The 20,303-nt window shown below is 41.3% G+C and overlaps 1 protein-coding gene across 8 annotated transcripts in view; it reads left to right on the top strand.

The window, feature by feature from the left end:
- Positions 1-20,303, top strand: part of KIF13A (kinesin family member 13A) — a 211,477-nt gene that overhangs the window by 152,795 nt on the left and 38,379 nt on the right. For 4 of the 8 annotated variants that reach the window (XM_038584236.1, XM_038584238.1, XM_038584237.1 and 1 more), the window contains exons 15-21: positions 5,274-5,360; positions 5,459-5,625; positions 7,044-7,163; positions 11,707-11,920; positions 15,957-16,119; positions 17,672-17,812; positions 18,659-18,808. In XM_038584236.1, the coding sequence (XP_038440164.1) occupies positions 5,274-5,360; positions 5,459-5,625; positions 7,044-7,163; positions 11,707-11,920; positions 15,957-16,119; positions 17,672-17,812; positions 18,659-18,808 (1,042 nt within the window). The remainder of the gene's footprint in view (positions 1-5,273; positions 5,361-5,458; positions 5,626-7,043; positions 7,164-11,706; positions 11,921-15,956; positions 16,120-17,671; positions 17,813-18,658; positions 18,809-20,303) is intronic. The other 4 variants (XM_038584242.1, XM_038584240.1, XM_038584241.1 and 1 more) reach the window with 1 other exon arrangement.

Raw genomic sequence — 20,303 nt, 5'->3', positions numbered from 1 at the left:
AAGTATAAAGTTTATATGAAGTCCTATAACAGTATTTATTAACACACCAATATCGTGACCAGAATACTCATTTTTTTTCTTTTAAAGATTTTATTTATTCATGAGAGACACAGAGAGGGGGTGGGGGTGGGGCAGAGACACAGGCAGAGGGAGAAGCTGGCTCCATGCAGGGAGCCTGATGTGGGACTCGAACCTGGGTCTCCAGGATCATGCCGTGGACTGAAGGTGGCACTAAACCCCTGAGCCACCCGGGCTGCCCCAGAATACTCATATTTATCAGGAAAACCTTACACTCATTTCCAATTATTCTATTAATATTGGCCATATCAATTTCTAAGTGATGACAAACTGAGACTAACAATAATGGCATACATGAGTCATGAAAGTTTATAGGTCTTATGTTAGTTACAGTGATATCATTGTTGAGATATTTAATGGCAAAAGGATGCTATTCCTTAGTTTTTAACTTATTCTAAGTTTAGGTAACTGTTTGCCTTATGCTGTGTTCCCCTATATTTGAAACTCTGGATTTTTTTAATATTATGCTTTTTAATTGACAAAATTATATATAAAGTGTACAGTATAGTGTACAATATGATTGGATCATACTCTTTTAACACCATATCTCAAAATAACTTTATTTTATTTTATTTTTTTAAGATTTTATTTATTTATTCATGAGAGAGACAGAGACAGAGAGGCACAGACACAGGAAGAGGGAGAAGCAGGCTCTATGCAGGGAGCCTGACACGGGACCCAATCCCAGGTCTCCAGGATCACACCCCAGGCCAAAGGCAGCGCTAAACCCCTAAGCCACCCAGGCTGCCCTAAAAATAACTTTAATCAGCAAATTTCCTCCATTTCCAGTTCCAGTGGCACAGTTTTTTATTCTGTTCTTTGTCTTTCCTCACCTTGCTCAATCTCCTCCTTTCCTGCCCTGGGGCAGTGGTGCATTCATACAGTATTCTTTGTTACAGGCTCTGTGCAGGGAATGCCCAAGTATAGGGACTCAAAGCCTGGTGGAGGAGAATGAGTAGAAACAACAGTGATTATACAAGAAGATAAGTGCTTTTTCCTGCAGATCTGATCACTATGGAAATGTGTGGGGTTGCAGGACTGGAGATAGGGAGATCTGTTAGGATATTATTATGATATTGTCATGGGAACACAGCAAGTGGCAGAAGAAGTGAAGAACAAAATGTATTGGAGAATTATTTGAGGCAGCCAGGTTTAGTGGTGTGCTTGGGGACAGGATGGGGAGTCAGTTAGTAAAAGGGTGAAGTCAGCAATGGTTACAAGGTTCTGTCTTAGGAGACTAGATGAACAGTAGAGATCCTAAACTGAAGGAAGGAGTTACAAGAGGAAGGACAGGCTTTGAGGATGATGGGTAATGAGTGGTAATGGATTCACATTGAGATCCTGTGAATTTGAGTATCCTTGGGGTATTAGTGTGAATGTATCCAGTTGGACATTGGATTTGGGGATGTAGAGTTACATTCATGGTATAAAATTGGCCACTAGTGTTGTTGCCTGTATTAAAAGTGGATCCAGAGTGTGTAGTGGAAGAAGTAAACCAATGTTTCGAGGATGGTCTGAGGAGCCTGGAGACAAGGGATTCAGAGAGGCAAAGATACAATGATGGAATCCGGGGGAAGAAACGAATTTTAAGGAAGAAGAAGTCAAAGTAGAGGTTAAAAAGCTTCTGTTGGATATAGCAGTTAGGGAGACACTAGCAATCTTGGGATATTTAAGAGCCAGGTAGATGTAGGTATAGAAGGAAAAAATGCAAAGAAGAGAGAATGGGGGAGTGGCGAAGTTGAACTGAGAATCATGGTTATGAAGATGGATATGGGATTGGAGACAGAGCAAGAGAAGGACATAGGTTTAAGGGATAGTCACTGTGTCTTCAAATCTGTCTTCAAATCCACTTATTCTCTCTTTAGGCATGTCTTACCTACCACTTAACCATTGCATTGAGTTTTTAATTTCAATGTCTCTGTCTTTCATTTGCAGAAGTTTAGAACATCTTTTTTGTTGTTGTCGTTGGGCTTGGTCTGTATTGGTACAGTCTTGTTTGTACTGCACTGTGTGCCTTCAATAATTATATTTTTACTTATTTTGGTCTGTATTTGAAACACTCTCTCTGAATTTGTTGGGGTTTCAGTCGGACTGTCACATCCGCTGGTAACTTTGCTTCCCTAGAGCAGCATGTGATTCCTTAAGTGTGCTCATCTCCAGCAGGAGGTTATCTGTAGGCGTCTTGTGGCCTGGATGAGGGAACATAAATTCCTGCAGAGACATTTTGTATTTGCTTCTTAACAAGTACCACAGGCATATGTCCAGCTAGAAATAAATTTTTATGCTAATTTCTTGGCTTGGATACATTACCAAGCCAGGCAATTTCCATAACTTTTTCTTTATATTATTGTAATAACAGCATACTATAAATGCCAAAGTGATGTTTTCTATGTGTGTTCAGAAGTAGGTGTGTGTGTGTGCATGCGTGTGTCTGCATGCACACACACACCTGTATAAGGGTCCCTTCAAAATAGATATGATCACAAAAGTTAACAATAAACAAAAAAGCAAAGTGTATTATATTCCTCTCTATTTGCTCTGGAACTATTTTTTGTTTTATTCTAGAATAATACTGCCCAATAGAACTTTCTGAGATAATGGGAAGGTTCTAGATATGCCAAGACCATTTCAGTAGCCACTAGTGAGTTGGTGTTTAGGGGTATCAAATGTAGCCAATGAAAAAAAGAACTGAATTTTTAAAATATAATTTAGAGTTTAAAATAATAAAGGACACTGATGGACACATTTTTCTTCATCACTGCTATTCCTAGATGTTTGATTATAGCTACATTAGATATGTCTAGATATCCATCTATCTATATATTAGATTATTAGATAGATTATTTAGATACCTTAATAAACTGGGAAGGTATTTTCCTTGAAAACTGACTAATCAATGTTTAGTTTTTAGGTAGAAGAGGTGAGTATTCTGTTAAAAATTTTCCCTTCAAAAAAACAACTTTTCATCATCCTTTTGGCAAAAATACTTATATTTTTTAGACATACATATATATTCTGATCTCATTTTCCAGTTTTTGCAGATGAATAATTCAGTCCATAATTCCAAATAGATGGATACAGACCTTTGGAGCTTGAGTTAGCATTGAAAGTCATTTTCATCAGCAAGAATAAAGGGAGCATGTTAGTGTAAAATAGACACACCAAAGTTTTATCGTGTTCATGTATGATAGATTAAAAACATTTGAGATGGTATTTCCAGGGTATTTTTCTCAATAAAAATTTACTCCCTAGACTTGAAATATTACTATAAAGGTGGGTTTGTTTTCATAGGTGACTTCTTATTCTATAACTCTGAGCTAGAGAGTCCTGTAAAGATTAGGAGCCAGATAATGAGATTCTGCAAGAAAAGTAACTTACTAAAAAAAAAAAGAAAGAAAAAAAAAAGGAAAAAAAAAGTAACTTACTGAAAAACTAAAACTCAGAATAGTCAACATTATTTTTTTCCATCAAACTCCACCTGACAGTCCTTTAGCAAATTAAACTTTAATTTTTTCATACCAGCAAAATCTTTTTTTTTAAATGAAGGAAACATTTATAAGAAGACTAAAATTGACATTAAAAATTCTGGAAGACTTTTCCTCTTCCCTAAGAAAAGTCGCAGGGGCCAGGTTTTGACTATGTTAAAGTTGATGAGATCAGTTGATGAGATCTCCTGATTGGCAGGAAACCCTATGACTCTGTTACAGTGAGTTACAGCCCCTTGTCACTAGTTAGCTGTAACAAAGCTGAAACGTAGGGAAGCTGCAGTCTTGAAAAGTGAGCTCCAAATGTCCACTGGACAGAGCTGGGACTTCAGGATTTGTTTGAGGCAAATGCCGGATGCATAGGCCAACACAAACCCAGAGACACGGCACCTGCCATTGACGGTGTGACGCATGCTGTATGACAAAGACTGTTGTTTCCTCGTGTCCTTTTGTTTGTCGTGTTTTTACAATGTGTTTGATAGGTATTTAGGCTTTAAACCTGGTATTCTTTTTATGTTTTCCCAAGTTTTTATTATGGAAAACTTCAAATATATGACATAGAAAGAAGAATATAATGAACTTCCATATATCCATCATTCAGCTTCAAAAATGAACACCCCACAGACAATTTTGTTTTTATTTATATGCCCTCCCCATCTCCTTCTCCCTACGGCCCCTCTGGGTTATTCTAAAGCAAATTCCAGACATTATAACTTTGTGTCTATAAATATCTCAGCTTCTATCTCTAAAAGACAAGTATTCTTGTCTCCCCACCCCGCCCCCATGTTGAAGATGAGCTCCGCCTCTCCATCCCCAGGCTAGATAACCTGGAGCTGGCCTCCTGGCCGCCTGTTGGCCCAGTGCCCAGTCCAGCAACTTCATGCAAATAAGCTCTGCCCCCTGCCCACCAGCAGGACCTGTTGGCCTGAGGAGATCCTGGGCCCTCCCCCTGGCCGGTGGGAGGGAAGCTCCCACCAGCTTCCCTCCTCTGACTCTGGGGGGGGGTCCACATCCACTCCAGGGGGGTGTCGTCTCCCCAGTCCTCTCTCACACACCTTCCTTTGCTGAATTAAAGTTTGTAAGTAAATGGTTTTAAAGAAAAAAAAAATACCATCACACCTAATTACAGATCATCCCTTACTAATATTCATATATTGAGCTGGTGTTCAGATTTCCCCAATTGTATCATAAATGTTCCTTTTCAGTTCTTTCTTGAAATCAGGATCAAATAAGATTCAACCATTGTCATTGGCTGTTATATCTCTTTTGGCATACAGGTCTCTCCTCCCTCCATTCCTCCCTGTCTCCCCACCTCATCCTTGCATTTTATTTGCTGAAGATACCTGGTTGTTTCCCACAGTCAACATTTTGCTCATTTCCACCACCTTCTGCATTTCCCTAAATCGGCATTTAGATGTGAAAACTTGATCAGGTTTGGCTCATATTTGGACAGGAGTATTCCATAGGCATTCTTATGTCCACCTCCATCAGGAGCACATCACGTCAAGTTGTCTTAGGGATATTGGCAGCCCTTGATCATCATTGCTTAGATCACCTCTTTTAATAGTGGTTTTAAAGCTGCTTTTCCTTCTTTAGGGATTAGGAGAATACATCTGTTAGAAGAAACTTCCCCATTTATCTCTTTGGCTACTAGGGCTGGGTTTTGTCCTCTTTCCGATTGAGCTGACATATTCCACGGTATTCCTTCAGGTCCTGTGTAAATGGCACCCTTGTCTGCAGTACCACCCAGCTGTGGCACGGCGATCGAATCCTGTGGGGAAATAACCACTTTTTTAGGTAACATCTTTGTGCTTCCTAATATTTTCATTTATTTTTTTCCTGTTACCGGAGTATAAAACAAGTCAATTTTCTCTTAATGATGGAAAACCCCACAGAATTAATTTACCTAAGAGGAAACGGCGAGATTGGTTGAAAGACTTTGAAAAGGAGACAGGCCCACCAGACCATGACCTGGACGCAGCCAGTGAAGCTTCCTCAGAACCAGACTATAACTATGAATTTGCGCAGATGGAAGTTATCATGAAAACCCTGAATAGTAATGGTAAGAGCTTACGTCCAGATTCCTCTGTCTTGGGTAATTCCTGTCTCACACAGTTCAATGAGGGATGCCCTTGCGTGAAGTGGAAGTGTCATTCTGAAATTTAGACACATCAAATTGCTAGGTTTTTTTTTTTTTAAATGATTTTCTTCATTTGTGAGACAGAGCATGAGCAGGAAGGAGGGATAGAAGGAAAAACAGACTCCCACTGAGCAGGAAGCCAATGGGGGCTTGATCCCAGGACCCCAACATCATGACCTGAGCTGAAGGCAGGTGCTTAACCAACTGAGCCACCCAGGTGCCCCCCCATTCAGCGATTCTTTGAATACCAACCTTGAACCACGGAGGACCTCTGGAAGCCTCTGTCTGATGGTGCAGGGACAGCATCACGTTTTCCCAGTGGGGCTCTCCCCTGAAACATTTACTTTCTGAATGCTATCTTTGGGTAAGCCTATCTGAGAAGAACATGAGCGTGGCTGGAGAATGTCAATCAGATCTCTGGCATATCAAATTGAGGATTTCATTGCAAGAATAAAGACTTGGACCTTTTTTATCTCTTTGGATTTTTAGCCCCAAGGACCCCCTCTTTTCAATTATAAAAAGGAAGTATAAAGAAAAGGCTAGATTGATAAAAACAGGTGTGATGTATTAATAGGAAGATTATAGAACAAGAGTAGAAAAGAACATCTGTGAGATTAGGGCTGCACATCAGCTGCCAGGGCTTTGGACACTGCACCGCAGGCCGGACCACAGCTAGAAATCAGAACTCCATCCGCTCTGCTACTGGCTCACCAGTTGGGCAGAATTCCAAAAGGCATTCCAGAGTGATGTTCAGACATCAAAATCACTTTCATGGGCCCTTTTCCGACATGCCTGAGCAACAAGTCTCCTGTGAGTAATTTTGGATGGATACAGGGTGTGACAGGAGGGCGTGGGCACCAACTCCAGGTGCGGGAACACCCGATGGAAGAGCATTACGTCTTTTACCTGAGATTACAGAATTCTAGAGGTCTCCGTTGCCCAACTGCAAAGCATCCCAATGGTAATTTAATCGTCTCTTGTCCCACATCACAGATTTCTAATTTTATTCAATCACTATGTTCTTATCATATTTATATGAAAGCCCTGACTAACCGAGGAGTAGTTAGTATCTGTTAATTCCTCCAATCCTCTTAGCCAAACCAATTAGTCACCGGTGGCCTGACTCATGGTATTAACACGAGTTATCCATTTGTATTCCACATCAAGCCTTGTTCCCCAGTGTTGATTTTTTTCTATTTAAAAGCAGCGTTTCCCCCTCCCAACTCTACCCAGTTCCCCATGTAAGTGGGGCTTCCCTTGGAGGCATGCAGACATGCTCTTACTCATTGCCGAAATGCCAGTGGCCTGGTGGTGTTCATGGAATTCACCTCTACTGCTAGGTGGCTTCCCGATAATAAGCCTGTCTGCCTGGTGGTCGTCCCCCTGGTGGTCCTATTTGAAGATTCTCTTCCCTCTCCTGTGGTTTCAGACGAAGCTCCTCCACAAACACTGGGATAAAGGTTTTAACTGATTGGTGTTAGCATGGGGGAGCTTGAGTGGTTTTTAGCAGGGCTGCTGACCGATGCTTATGCCTCATGCTTTGGCAAAATGTAACTAACACAATGGGGAAGAAGCTGAAGTTTTCTGCCTGTCCGAAGCACTCTATTCTTTTTTTTAAAGATTTTATTTATTTATTCACGAGAGACACAGAGAGAGAATGGCAGAGAGAGAGGCAGAGGGAGAGCAGGCTCCTTGCAGAGAGCCCGATGCGGGACTCAACCCCAGGACTCTGGGATCACACCCTGAGCCGAAAGCAGATGCTCAGTCACGGAGCCACCCAGAGGTTCCCAAACCACTCTATTCCTGGTTGAGGAATGCACCCTTTTAAATTATGACCTCCTCCCTCCCCCATGTCCCAGCTCCATTGACATCCCATTGGTTACAATCTAATCTAGTAGCTGGTCTTACCCTCTATTTCCAACAGCATACAAGTGTCACTGGTATCATTGCTCCTGTTAATAATGGCTGGCTGACCCATGTCAGCTCAGCGGTTCAAGGCATTGTACTTGCAGATAGTGACTATCCTTCATGCCAGTAATAGGCTAGAATGATGTATTTTCAAATCTCTAAATAATGATCTAAAACCCAAGTCACTGGAATTAAGAGTGAAGCAGACCTAGTATCTGTGGACGATAATGTGTTCTTCTCAAAGGTTCAGAAGAAGAATTAGGCACTCATCTGTTGTCATAGAGTCAGTGGTAGCTTTATTTTTTTAAAATATTTTATTTATTTATTCATGAAAGACCCAGAGAGAGGCAGAGACACAGGCAGAGGGAGAAGCAGGCTCCAGGGAGGGAGCCCGACGTGGGACTTGATCTGAGACTGCAGATCACGTCCTGAGCCAGGGGCAGATGCTCAACCGCTGAGCCACCCAGGTGTCCCCAGTGGTAGCTTTAAAGTTAAGAGCAATTAAAAGGGCTGATGACAAGTCATTGAGCTTATTCTATCTGGGATTAAAGCTGTGTTTTTCCCCCTCCCCCAAAGGATCTGCTTCCCTTCAATTTAGTGATTGGGCACCTAGGTGTGAACGAATACTGATTGTTTATCACATCAGTACCTTCCAGCCTTTACTACTGGCACCCTCTCTTTTTCCCTTCTCGGGGCAGCTAAATAAGTGTAAGCACCTTACATGAATTACATACCAGATAAAAGGATAAACTAATGAAGAGAGAACATGCTATGCCATAATAAACATGATCCTTTCTCTCTTCCTAAAACACCTACCTTTTTGGTATCTCGGCCTTAGGCTCCAGACGCTGAGTTTTAAAACCCCTCATTCAAGAGGAGGAAAATGATAGGGAGAAAAATAAACTGTAGACAGTTTTTTGATGGTTGATTGGTTGGTTGAAAATAGGCTAAATGGTCTTTGGTTTCTGTCGTAGGCCATTATCATGGAGTCAGACTGACCTGCCGATTAGGGTGATCTATTTAAAAAATATGCTATAGAGTGATAAAGGCTTGAACCTGGCTAATTGCAAAGATGATATCAAATATATCTAAGAGAATGACTTGTGTTGAAATCAGAGGTTGAAAAAAGGAAAGATAGACAGACATGGAGAAAGAAACCTTAGTCCCTGTATCTCTGCCCAGGCTCTGGGTCGTGTGGTCTGTCCCAGTTCCCTAGGGCAGGGCTTACTTGGCTATACTGTGGCAAACTGAGGGGAGGGATACTTTGGCTCCTTCTTCCATATCTCTTAGTGGTTTGTGGCCACTGATGAAGCCTGGTGAATAGTTATGTCATGGCACCTGCTAAAGCACTTTTTTTAAAAATTTATTTATTTATTTATGATAGTCACACAGAGAGAGAGAGAAAGAGAGAGAGAGGCAGAGACACAGGCAGAGGGAGAAGCAGGCTCCATGCACCGGGAGCCCGACATGGGACTCGATCCCGGGTCTCCAGGATCACGCCCTGGGCCAAAGGCAGGCGCCAAACTGCTGCGCCACCCAGGGATCCCCTGCCAAAGCACTTTAAAGCAACCTTGGTCACATTGCCTCTGCATCAGCATGGAACCTTGGGGTGAAATCCTCTCAGCCATTTGGGATCATGTGTGTGTTTCTACACACCACTGACTAGCAAGCAGGAATAAGGATTAAATGTCCTATCCAGTGTCTTTTAGCAAATATGTTAGAATATTAATTTTATAAATGGTATGTTTTCCAATTTTCTCTCTCTGGAAAAGATTTATGAAAACTAAGGTAGGGCTCTTGAAAACCAGGCTCCATGGAAGTATAAATGGATGGCAAAGACCCTGTCCTTCCTTTTTCAAACCTAGAGCCTAAAAGAGAAAAATTACGTACTGTTTGAGAAATGCATTTTTAAAAAATACTGAGACAACTTTTCTTCTCTAGTCTTATGTATAAAATTCCTTCAGACTCCTTCACCATATTATTCATATATTTTTCATAAATTTACAGGACAAGGTCAGGAGTTCTAATGCTTTGGAGTACATAGATGTCTTACTCTACGGAAAAAGTCTTCCCTCTCATGGTCTGTCTTTAAGAGTTTGGTATTTTTTAAGAGTTCATTTTCCATCAGATTTTCAGGTAATATATTTTAGGGACTCTGTTAGGACTCTATGAAGAAAACTATTTCTGCTTTGAAAAAAATGCTGAATTTTAGAATTTTATATCTGTAAAGAATTGCAGTATTCTTTAAAAATACTCTTTAACAGAGTACTAATTCTGAGCCAAACATTGGAAATAAGAATTCACTCTCCGTTTATTACTAAACTAATGTCCTACCCCTGTTAGCTCTGATAGTTAGCTCTGATCTGAGTCCAGAACCTAGCTCTGTCACTCATTAGCTCTGTGATCTTAGGTCAGCATCTTCAAAATGGGAATATATCCACCCTCAGGTCTGTTGCAAGACTTTCATGAGATGATGCATGTAAAGGCTGTAGTGCCTCTACCTGACTTATAGCCAGCAGCTAGTCGAATTCTTATTGCCATGTGGTTGTCATTTTTTATTTAAAACAACTCACCTGTACTCTATATAGATATCTAGTGATTTTTTTAAATTACTTTCTACTTTTTGTTTTGTATAATTTAACCTTATTTTTTTAAGCTAACATACTATCTCTTTCTCTTACTGCTTACATAGATGATGAGTATAATTTGCATAGTTATTTCACAAAATGATAGATAGGGCCTAATGGAAAAGTCAGTCAGGAAACATAATCAGGTGATACAAAAATCCATCTTGTCATCTTTATTTCTAATTCTTATCCTGGAAATTAAACTGAGAGTCAGTGTGTGGGAATACAGCACGAAAAGCACCATTTGAACAGGCAAAGGTACGAACGAACTCAAGGCCAGTCTGAGAATACGAATGCATCTCCTCCCCATCTCGTGTGCTTCAAGGAGATAGTTACGATGATGGTGGTTTTCTTATTTGCCATCCAGATAGTCTGACACAGTTGCTTCTCTACAGTCTACTCATGTAGGGATGTCAATAATTTTCTCCTGGGATATATGGTCAGCGCTTTCATTCTCCAGAACACGTAGGTCAGTGGTCATTGCCAAGCTAATGTCCAGCCACGGGCGGTGGCCACTACCTACACCACAGCCACTGCTGGCCTTGGGCATGACCCCTTTGAACAACATATTTCTATACTTTTTTTTTTTAAGATTTTATTTATTTATTCATGAGAAACACACAGAGGCAGAGACACAGGTAGAAGGAGAAGCAGGTTCCCTGCAGGAAGCCTGATGTGGGACTCAATCCCTGGACCCCGGGATCATGACCTGAGCTGAAGGCAGACCCTCAACCTCGGAGCCACCCACACATCCCTGTATTTCTATATTTGTTCACCACATATATGTTGGTGATCTCTGGATCTGCAAAAGCAAAAAGTCATAAATGGCCTTTTGTTTTTGCAAGTGAATTCATCCCTTCCTCCTCCCCCTTTTTTCTGCTTTCTGTTTTCTTTTTTCAAGTTAAATTGCCTTCTTGGATTTCAACATCTAAGAAATCATATATTCAGTATTTCCAAACATGTGCTGTGATCTATACATTCCCTCCCACATTATAGAAATTCAGGAGTAATAAGATTTGTGGTTAAAATCAGAAATATCAAAACCCTTTGCCATATACTAAAACTGTTGCTAAACGGGCATAGAAAATGACTACCATAAAATTGAAATCTTGTGTGGCTCTTTGAGGCTGTCTTAGAGTTCATGAAGCTTTCCTCGATGGATAGGAGCCCATCCCCTCTACCGTCTGCTTATAGTGAATTACTGATCCATCTACACATAAGGATGAGCTCGCCAAATTGAAGAAACACAGTAGATGTGGGGAATATTTACATGTAGGACACTTATCTGAAATGTTAATAAAAAGGCAGCTGGGAAGATTTCATCTGGCAGGGCCCCTGGGCCACTCAGAGAAAGCATCTTCAAAGGCTAAATTCTGAGCAGGGAGACAATTGTTGCTGGAAGAAGCACAGCGGGCTGCCCTGTCGTAGCCACCGTGGAAGACACTTGCCTTGTCTCTTGGCCCACCAGACCCAGTGCAAAATGTGGTTCAGGTCCTGGAGAGACAGTACCTGGAAGAAAAGAGGAGCGCCCTGGAGGAGCAGCGGCTCATGTATGAGCGGGAACTGGAACAGCTCCGCCAGCAGCTGTCCCCGGAGCGACAGCCCCAGAGCAGCGGCCCCGACCGCCTGGCCTACAGCAGCCAGACGGCTCAGCAGAAGGTGACCCAGTGGGCAGAGGAGAGGTAAGAACGGGACCCACGCCATCAGGGCCTTGGGGCTTTGGGGGGGGGGGCATGGAAAAGGGGCATCACCCTAGCAAGGAGACAAGTCCCATATCTGGATCATTAGCAATTGCCTTTCCTTTTCAGGGATACTGTCCGTCCTCAGTCTGTTTACTATCACTGGTTAAAGACCACTCCTCCCCCTGCTTACCTTTCAGTAAAAATAGCACTAAGTTAGAATACCATCAATAGGTATTGAAATAGAGAAAGTTTGAATATTCCTTTAGCATGAAAGGATTTCTCAGTTTTATTTTTTTGAGATGTTATTTATTTATTCATGAAAGACACACAGAGGCAGAGACACAGGCAGAGGGAGAAGCAGGCTCTCTGCAGGGAGCCCGACGTAGGACTCAATCCCAGGACCCCAGGATCACGCTTTGAGCCAAAGGCAGACAGACGCTCAACCGCTGAGCCACCCAGGTGTCCCGCATTTCTCAGTTTTAAATTTCTCTTTGGAGTCTCTTTAAATACAACTATAATATTAAAAAATATATTCAATGTGAATTTTCAGAATTTATGATTTAAGTATTTATCTCAGGACTGAGGTAGTAGTGGGAGGAACATCAGCCATGAGGACAGTAAGTCACACTCTTGGGTTCTCTTGTGTTCTTAACAGGCAGTCTAGGCACAGTGCTCATGTAGCACTCCCAACAGCCCTCTGCCCCAGGGACAGTTATGTCTGTCCTGTAGACCGGGCACTCATTCTATGTATCTTCCTCAGTCACCTACCTGGTCCATGAAAAGGCCAGCATTTGAACCCAGATCTCTTCAGTCCCCTTACTGATCCCCACACTGTTAGAATAATAATAGCAGTAACCAAAGTAGCACCTGCCATTTACAGAGCCTTCCTCACGTGCCAGGCACTGAGTGCTTTACGTGTATTCATCTACTCTTCACACCTGCTACTGTATTTGATCATTTGCACCCCATTTCATGCATGAGGAAACAGGCTGAGAGGTTGAATGGTTCCCCCAAAGTCATTTAGCCAGCACATTGGCAGCAGGATCAAAGCCATGGCCATCGGAGTCCGGGGCCGGTATCCTAATCTTGCAGTCACACTGCAGCTCTCTCACAAGCAATGAGACACTTAAGCCTGAGCCACATCCAGGAAGGTGAGCCCCTAGAGAAGAGGGAAGAGGAGGAACCTGACCCTGCACAACAGACTAGCAATAGTAATGCACTTGATGGTCTGTTCTGAATTAGAAGAACGCATTGCGTTTTCCCCAGGAACCTGCCTGCTCATCTGTCTGGATACTGAAGTATGAAGATTTATCCTACATGTAACACTTTACTCTGTATCTTTTACTGTGCAAAAGAAACCCAGGTTGTCAGTGCTTCTTCTGAGGAGCTGTCTTCTCTGCCTTTACTGTGAGCTGGTGGCTTTCCTTCCTCTAAGCAACAGCAGGCTTGAAAGTCATTGTTGTGATCAGACCCACTGGTACCTTTCTGTTTCTTCCCCCTAATTGCTTCAATGTCCTGAAGACTGTGAAAGACAAAAAAGATGCAACAGAAAAGGTGGATTGTTTTTAATGATAGTATTTTTCAGTCGGGCGTTATAACTTTTTTTTTTTTTTTTACTTACCTTAATTCCAAATTGATTTTCTTGGAGGCTCAAGGTCTTAAAAAAAAAGAAAAAAAAAGGAGAGTAACATGGATGATATTTTGGGGATGTCACTCAAGGGGAGGAGAATGGTCACAATATTGATTTCACCTGAATCACTGGATAAAATTAAGATGTCATTAATGGTGGGTAGTTATTATTAGGAGCTGAGACTCTTAACCTAAATAAATGTTGATGGCTTGTGAAATATTGAGGGACTCATACCCAAATAAATGTTAGGGGTCTGAAATCAAGTATCTTTAAGAGCTAGTGAGAATGTCAAAGAAAACCAGAGATGTGGTTTATTCTTCCTGGATAATCACAGTGTAGTATAGAGCAAGATACAAATAGATGAAAAGTACACCGTAACAGTAAATTAAAAACCAGTTTTGTCTGGCAAAAGAAAGTGTTGCGGTTCCATAATTATCCCTTTGTCATTTATCCCTGATCTGAAAAATAACTTCCAGGGGCAGGGAACCAGCTTCAGTCATTAACATGTCCCCAGTGCCTAGCATGATGGTGTCTTTGGTAGGTGCTTTGGGAATATTTATTGTGTGAGGTTATGGAAGTGATGAATGAGTATGTGCCTGGGCAGGGAGCACTGTGAGGTTAGTACATGGTTAGCAGACAGTGGGACCCCGTGCAGTGGAGCCTTTCTCCAGCTGGTTCGTGGAGAAGGAAGGATTTCAGGCAAGGCTGTAAGGTGGCAACTGGACAGATAGACAGGAGGTGGGAGATATTTTGAATGGAGCAGGTTGTCACAAACAAATGGGAAGCCATGGAGAAGAGGAAGATGTGCTTGGGGGATTACACAAGAGCTGTTCTTCTGTTCGATCTAAAAGGTGACTTACAGAGGAGGAGGGAAAGCTACTCCAAAGCTCTTCTGAAGGGTGAAGAGGAGGTTTTTAACTCAGGACTGATGTGCAATGGGCAAGGATTTATGTGTCTGTTGGTAGGAAAGAGGAGAACCCAGGGACAGTGAGGTTATCGGGAGGGTGTGAGGAAGGGACTATGAAAACAATACAGAGAGAGATTTAGGAGATATTTCAAAAGAAAAATTAACAAGGCTCTTTTTCTGGATGTTGTGGAGAAAAGACTGAGCTGGCTAGAAGAATTCAAATCCGGGTAACTGAAAAAAAAAAAAAAGATAATATCACTCAGAAAAACCAGGCAGGTGAGATCCATGTGTCACATATCTTAGGTTAACTTTATATTAACATCTTTGCAGGGTGCCTCCTGTGTCACTTCTAAGGTGATGAGAAAGGAGTAGAGATGGGGTGTTCCAAGCTCATCTTTGTCCTATTAAGGGAGGGCAGGAGGTCTATAAATGGGAGAGAAGAGAAGCTAGGTAAGGCTAGAGAAACAGTCTGTTGGCCCGGGTTACCATTGAGCACAAATCCACATGTGGAAATCAGAAGCTCTCTTCTTTCAGAAGAAAGAAGGTAGTGGGTAGTTTGAGGGTATCCCACAGTGGGCCGTGCACTTGGCCGAGAATTAGGTATAATGATAAAAAAGACATAGTTCTCACCCTGGGGTGCCTGCAGCTCCATAGAGGAGACAGGCATTAGCCATATAATTATTACAAATAAATGAGAGATTATAACTAGGACAAATGCTGTGGTGCTGGGAGACCATTTAATAGGGTTTTGACCTATTCAGTGTCAGAACAATAGAGAAGGTCTCACAAGGAACTGCTTTTGTGCAGAGTTGAAAAAGTTGAATCTCTGGTGCTACTGAAGTCCCCATTTTTTGCCTTTTACCAACTGAAGCAATTGTGTGGAACACTGTCTACTTCTGGACTCCAGATTTCTCTCCCCGGCCCTGCTCTCCTGTCCCCACCCCCAAAAGCACACAATAAGTCGTAATCAGTTCTTATCCTGAAAGAATTCCTTTTTTGTTTTTGGGGGGCAGCATAATGTCAAAATCTAGCCATTTTCAAATGTTAGAGGGTTTGTTTTTTTTTTTTTAAGATTTTATTCATGAGAGACAGAAAGAGAGAGAGAGAGAGAGGCAGAGACACAGGCAGAGGGAGAAGCAGGCTCCATGCAGGGAGCCCAGTGCGGGACTCGATCCCGGGTCTCTAGGAACATGCCCTGGGCAGAAGGCAGGTGCTAAACCGCTGAACCATCCAGGGATCTCCAGTTAGAGGGTTTAAAGTATGGTTTTTAGTTAAGTCCCTCCACATATTTGCTCTTTGTGGGTGATACCAGCAGAGAGCCTGCAGTATGCTGGTGGGAGGAGAGAAACATGAACAAGTGTTGATGTTGACAAAAACCAGTTAAAAAATATTGCCTGGAAGGAGTTTTCTACCACTTTCTAATAACATGACTCACTTAGAAACAGGATCAGTTTCCTTTTCTTTTAGATTTTCTCATTTCCTTTGCTGCTACCCCACAGGGATGAGCTCTTCCGTCAAAGCCTGGCAAAACTTCGCGAGCAGCTCGTGAAAGCAAATACCTTGGTAAGGGAGGCCAACTTCTTAGCTGAGGAAATGAGCAAACTCACTGACTACCAAGTGACCCTGCAGATCCCTGCTGCAAACCTCAGTGCCAACAGAAAGGTAAGAGTGTTTTTAAAGAAAAGAGAGCAAAACATACAACAGTATATTCTCCAAGATAGAATATAAACCTGATATCCAAAGAATATCCATGAGGAGATCTTGATGTGAGCCAGAGTATTTATACTTTTTAAGATTTCCTCTCTTAATATAATATTGTATGCCAACAATAGTAAAAAGTTAAAAAAAAAACTTCAATAGTTAAAGTTAAAAAAAAAAAAAAGATTTCCTCTATAGAATCCCCCCTCAAGTATACATGCTCTTAGATGTGTTAAAACTAGAAATAGATCTAAGTTCGGGGCACCTGGGTGGCTCAGTGGTTGAGCGTCTACCTTTGGCTCAGGTCGTGATCCTGGGGTCCTGGGATCGAGTCTCCCATCCGGCTTCCCACAGGGAGCCTGTTTCTCCCTCTGCCTATATCTCTGCCTCTCTTTCTGTGTCTCTCATGAATAAATAAAATCTTCTTAAAAATTGAGTAATTCCTCTTGCTTTTCTTTTTCCTATAAATGTTCCCTTCTGGAATGGGAGCTAAGTATAAGTTTTGTTACAGTCTTATTTTTAAGAGTGGATTCTACAAGAAAGGAAGACTTGTAGAATACCTTTCTTTTGTACACAGAACGGCCCTTTGCAGTCATTGGGAAGTTTACCATCATTTCAATTTGAGGAATTTTTTCTTTAAAGAGAAATGTCGAAAGAAAATAATCTTTCATCCGTTTATATTTCCCTCCAGCAAGCAAGCAAGAAATGAGTCAGGGAGTATTCCATTAATCTTTCTGTATTTTAGTCCTTTGGCCAAGCAGTTCTTTGAGAAATTGATGTTAAATCCAGTCATAGAAGTGTTCATAAAGATTATGTACTTTTTGTCCAAGGATGCCCATCATAATGGCCTTTAGAGTAGCAAAAATTCAAAATAGTCATGATGTTGAACAATATAATAATTTGTCAGATGAGTGGTATATCCATATGATAGATTTCTATGTTTCCATTAAAGATCATGTCTGTGAGGGGCGCCTGGGTGCTCAGTCAGTTAAGCATCTGACTTTGACTCAGATCATGATCCCAGGGTCCTGGGATCAAGCCCCACATCAGGCTCCCTGCTCGGGGGTGGGGATGGGGGTGGGGGGTGAGGGGAGGGTCTGCTTCTCCCTCTGCACCCCCCCCCCCCCGCTTGCACGTGCTCTCTTTCTCTCAAATGAATAAATAAAATCTTCTTAAAAGGAAAAAAATGTCTATGAGGAATATTTAACAACACAAGATGATCATAATATAAAAACTGGAGAGAAGAGATTTATAGTTTGGTTCTAGTGATAAAAATAAAAAGCATGTGCATAGGTCTACACAGAAGATTTCATTAATCGTTCTGCAGTTGAGTTGAAAATAATCCAGAATATTCCCTAGAATTTTCTGTGTGGTAGAATTTCATCTTCCTGTATGCACGAGGCGTCTTTTTCCAGCTTGCTACTTGACGATAACCTACATTGCTCAAACAACCCAAAAAGTCACAATAAGGTTTCTCTGGTTTGTTGTTTGTTTTTTGTTTTCCTTCACTCTGCAGAGAGGAGCGATTGTGAGTGAGCCAGCTATTCAGGTGAGGAGGAAAGGAAAGAGCACCCAAGTTTGGACCATTGAGAAGCTGGAGAATAAATTAATTGACATGAGAGATCTTTATCAAGAATGGAAGGAAAAAATCCCTGAGGTAAAAGAGACAAAATGTAAAGGAGATTTGACCATGTTGAAAGCACAGAGTGTAAGTGATACCACCATCCAAACGCGTGTGCGCGCGCGCACACACACACACACACGGTGGGAAGTATATGCAGTCATGCTTTGGACGTGCATTTCAGAGAAGTAACATAGAAGTGACCCTGAGAGGGGTCCTGAATCGGATCGGTCATAAAGCCTGTGACTCCCACATGAACAGGAGCTAAATAAAGAGAACACACAACATATTCTTGTTTGTCAGGGGTTTTTGCTGCATTTCAGGTGAACTGGAATAGAACAAAGTGAATCTGTGAACAAATAGAATCAAAGTGATCTGTTTGGTCAGTGTTGTAAAACATCCATGTGGATGGAATCGGCTTGGATTCTGTATTCATTCATGCTCTCCCAGTTGTGATCATGGCACGAGAGATTACAAAGAAGAATCTTAGAAAACACAATCCATTTCTGGGGATATTGGTAATGGAAAAGAAGCCTCGGTGAAGGAAAAATGAGGCAGAGCACAGGGAATGGAGTGAAAAAGACTGCACGTGGAGTGTGAGAGGGAAGAAAGGAAGGAACTATGGAGGAGCTCTCCACGAGGACATCCCTCTTGGAGGGATAGCCCCCCAGCTGTCAAGCCCCTCCCACAGGCTGCTTTTGTTTTATTTATGCGACGATTGCGATTTTACTTCTTTTTAATTTCTTTAGATAAATGCTTTCTTTTTTTTAATGTAAATGCTTTCTTTTTAAAAACATTCTTAAGGGCTAGTTTTAAATAATATTATCCAAGTTGATGTTTTGTTTCCTACTCATCTTCCTCCCTGCCCACCCTACCCATCAGGCAAAGCGTCTCTATGGGAAACGAGGTGACCCTTTCTATGAAGCCCAAGAGAATCACAACCTGATTGGCGTGGCTAACGTGTTCTTGGAGTGTCTCTTCTATGATGTGAAACTTCAGTATGCAGTTCCTATCATCAGCCAGCAGGGGGAGGTAAGGACAAGCCAGCCTTGGAAGAAACCATTGATTGTGTCGTGTGTGTGTGTGTGTGTGTGTGTGTGTGTGTGTGTGTGTGTGTAAGAATCCAATTTAAATTCTGCTTGAGGTCCATCAGGAAACTACAGTGAATAGTCAGGGTCACATTCATTCTTCTCTGTTCATATCAACAGAAACTACCAAAACTAAATCATGGTTTCTTAAGAATATAAGATTAAAATCACATAAGATGATTATAACATTTTTTTTATTTATGGTTCACGGGTTTTTTCCTTTGTTTCAGTCAAATTAGAAATCTTTTGGAAACCAGATTCAGCTCTGTCCCCATGTTCCTCTGCCTTCATCTCTTACGCTTGTTAATGTACTCAAATTCTTTGCCGGCTCCCATGTAGTCTTCACAAGATATAACTGGGAGCATTATCTTTAAATCTAAGATATTCAAGGAAAACAAGCTTAACTCCTTTTTTAAAAAGCAGAAGAAAACAAAACACCTCACACTTCAGTTATTTACATGCATTGGCCTTATGTGGGCCTAAGACGTTTTAGAAGATATTCAGGTTCAAACTTTTTTATTTTTATCCATTTCATCAACTGATGTTTTTATTTTAAATTTAGTGATGTCTGTAGTCTTCAGTTTGCCCTTTCATAACATATAGAGCTGAAATACTTAGCTATTTTTTGTGATCCTTAGGGTAGGCCGCAAGTAGGATACCATTCTGGCCAAAGTGAACCAGAAAACAGAGCCCAGGTTCCCAGCTATGGTGTGGAAGTATACAGCTCACATTCTGTGTGGCAACCCCCCTGGGGACATGCTGCTCCAGAAGACCAGTGGGCTAGAGTTGCTTTGTCCCACGTGAAAAATGGGCAAAACTCCTGTGGCAAAGGAATTCAGGGTTTTTTTTTTTTTTTTAATGATTTTTAAATTTTTACTTAAATTCAGTTAATTAACTTAATGTATTATTGGTTTCAGAAGTAGAAGTCAGTAATTCACCAGTATTCCATAACACCCAGTGCTCAGTCCATTATGTGTCCCGCCAAATGCCCCGCCATCATCCAGTTACCTCATCCCTCACCACATCCCCTTCAGCAACCTTCAGTGTGATTCCTATGATTGAGAGTCTCTTATGATTTGTGTTCTCTCTGATTTTGTCTTTTATTTTTTCCTCCCTTCCCTATGATCCTCTGCTTTGTTTCTTAAATTCTACATGAGTGAAATTGTATATATGTCTTTCTCTGGTTGACTTGTTTCACTGAGCATAACACCCTCTAGTTCTATCTACATTAATGCAAATAGCAAGATTTCTTTTCTTTTGATGGCTAATATTCCATTGTGTGTGTGTGTGTATAATATTATATATATAATATATATACACGAATCTTCTTCCATTATATATATATAATACATACACTATATATATATTATACATACACATATTATATTCATATATAATATGTATATATATATGAATCAAATCTATTCATTTGTCGATGG

Source organism: Canis lupus, chromosome 35, assembly GCF_011100685.1.
Source record: "Canis lupus familiaris isolate Mischka breed German Shepherd chromosome 35, alternate assembly UU_Cfam_GSD_1.0, whole genome shotgun sequence".
NCBI lineage: Eukaryota > Metazoa > Chordata > Mammalia > Carnivora > Canidae > Canis > Canis lupus.
This window is presented reverse-complemented; position numbering and strand designations above follow the sequence as displayed.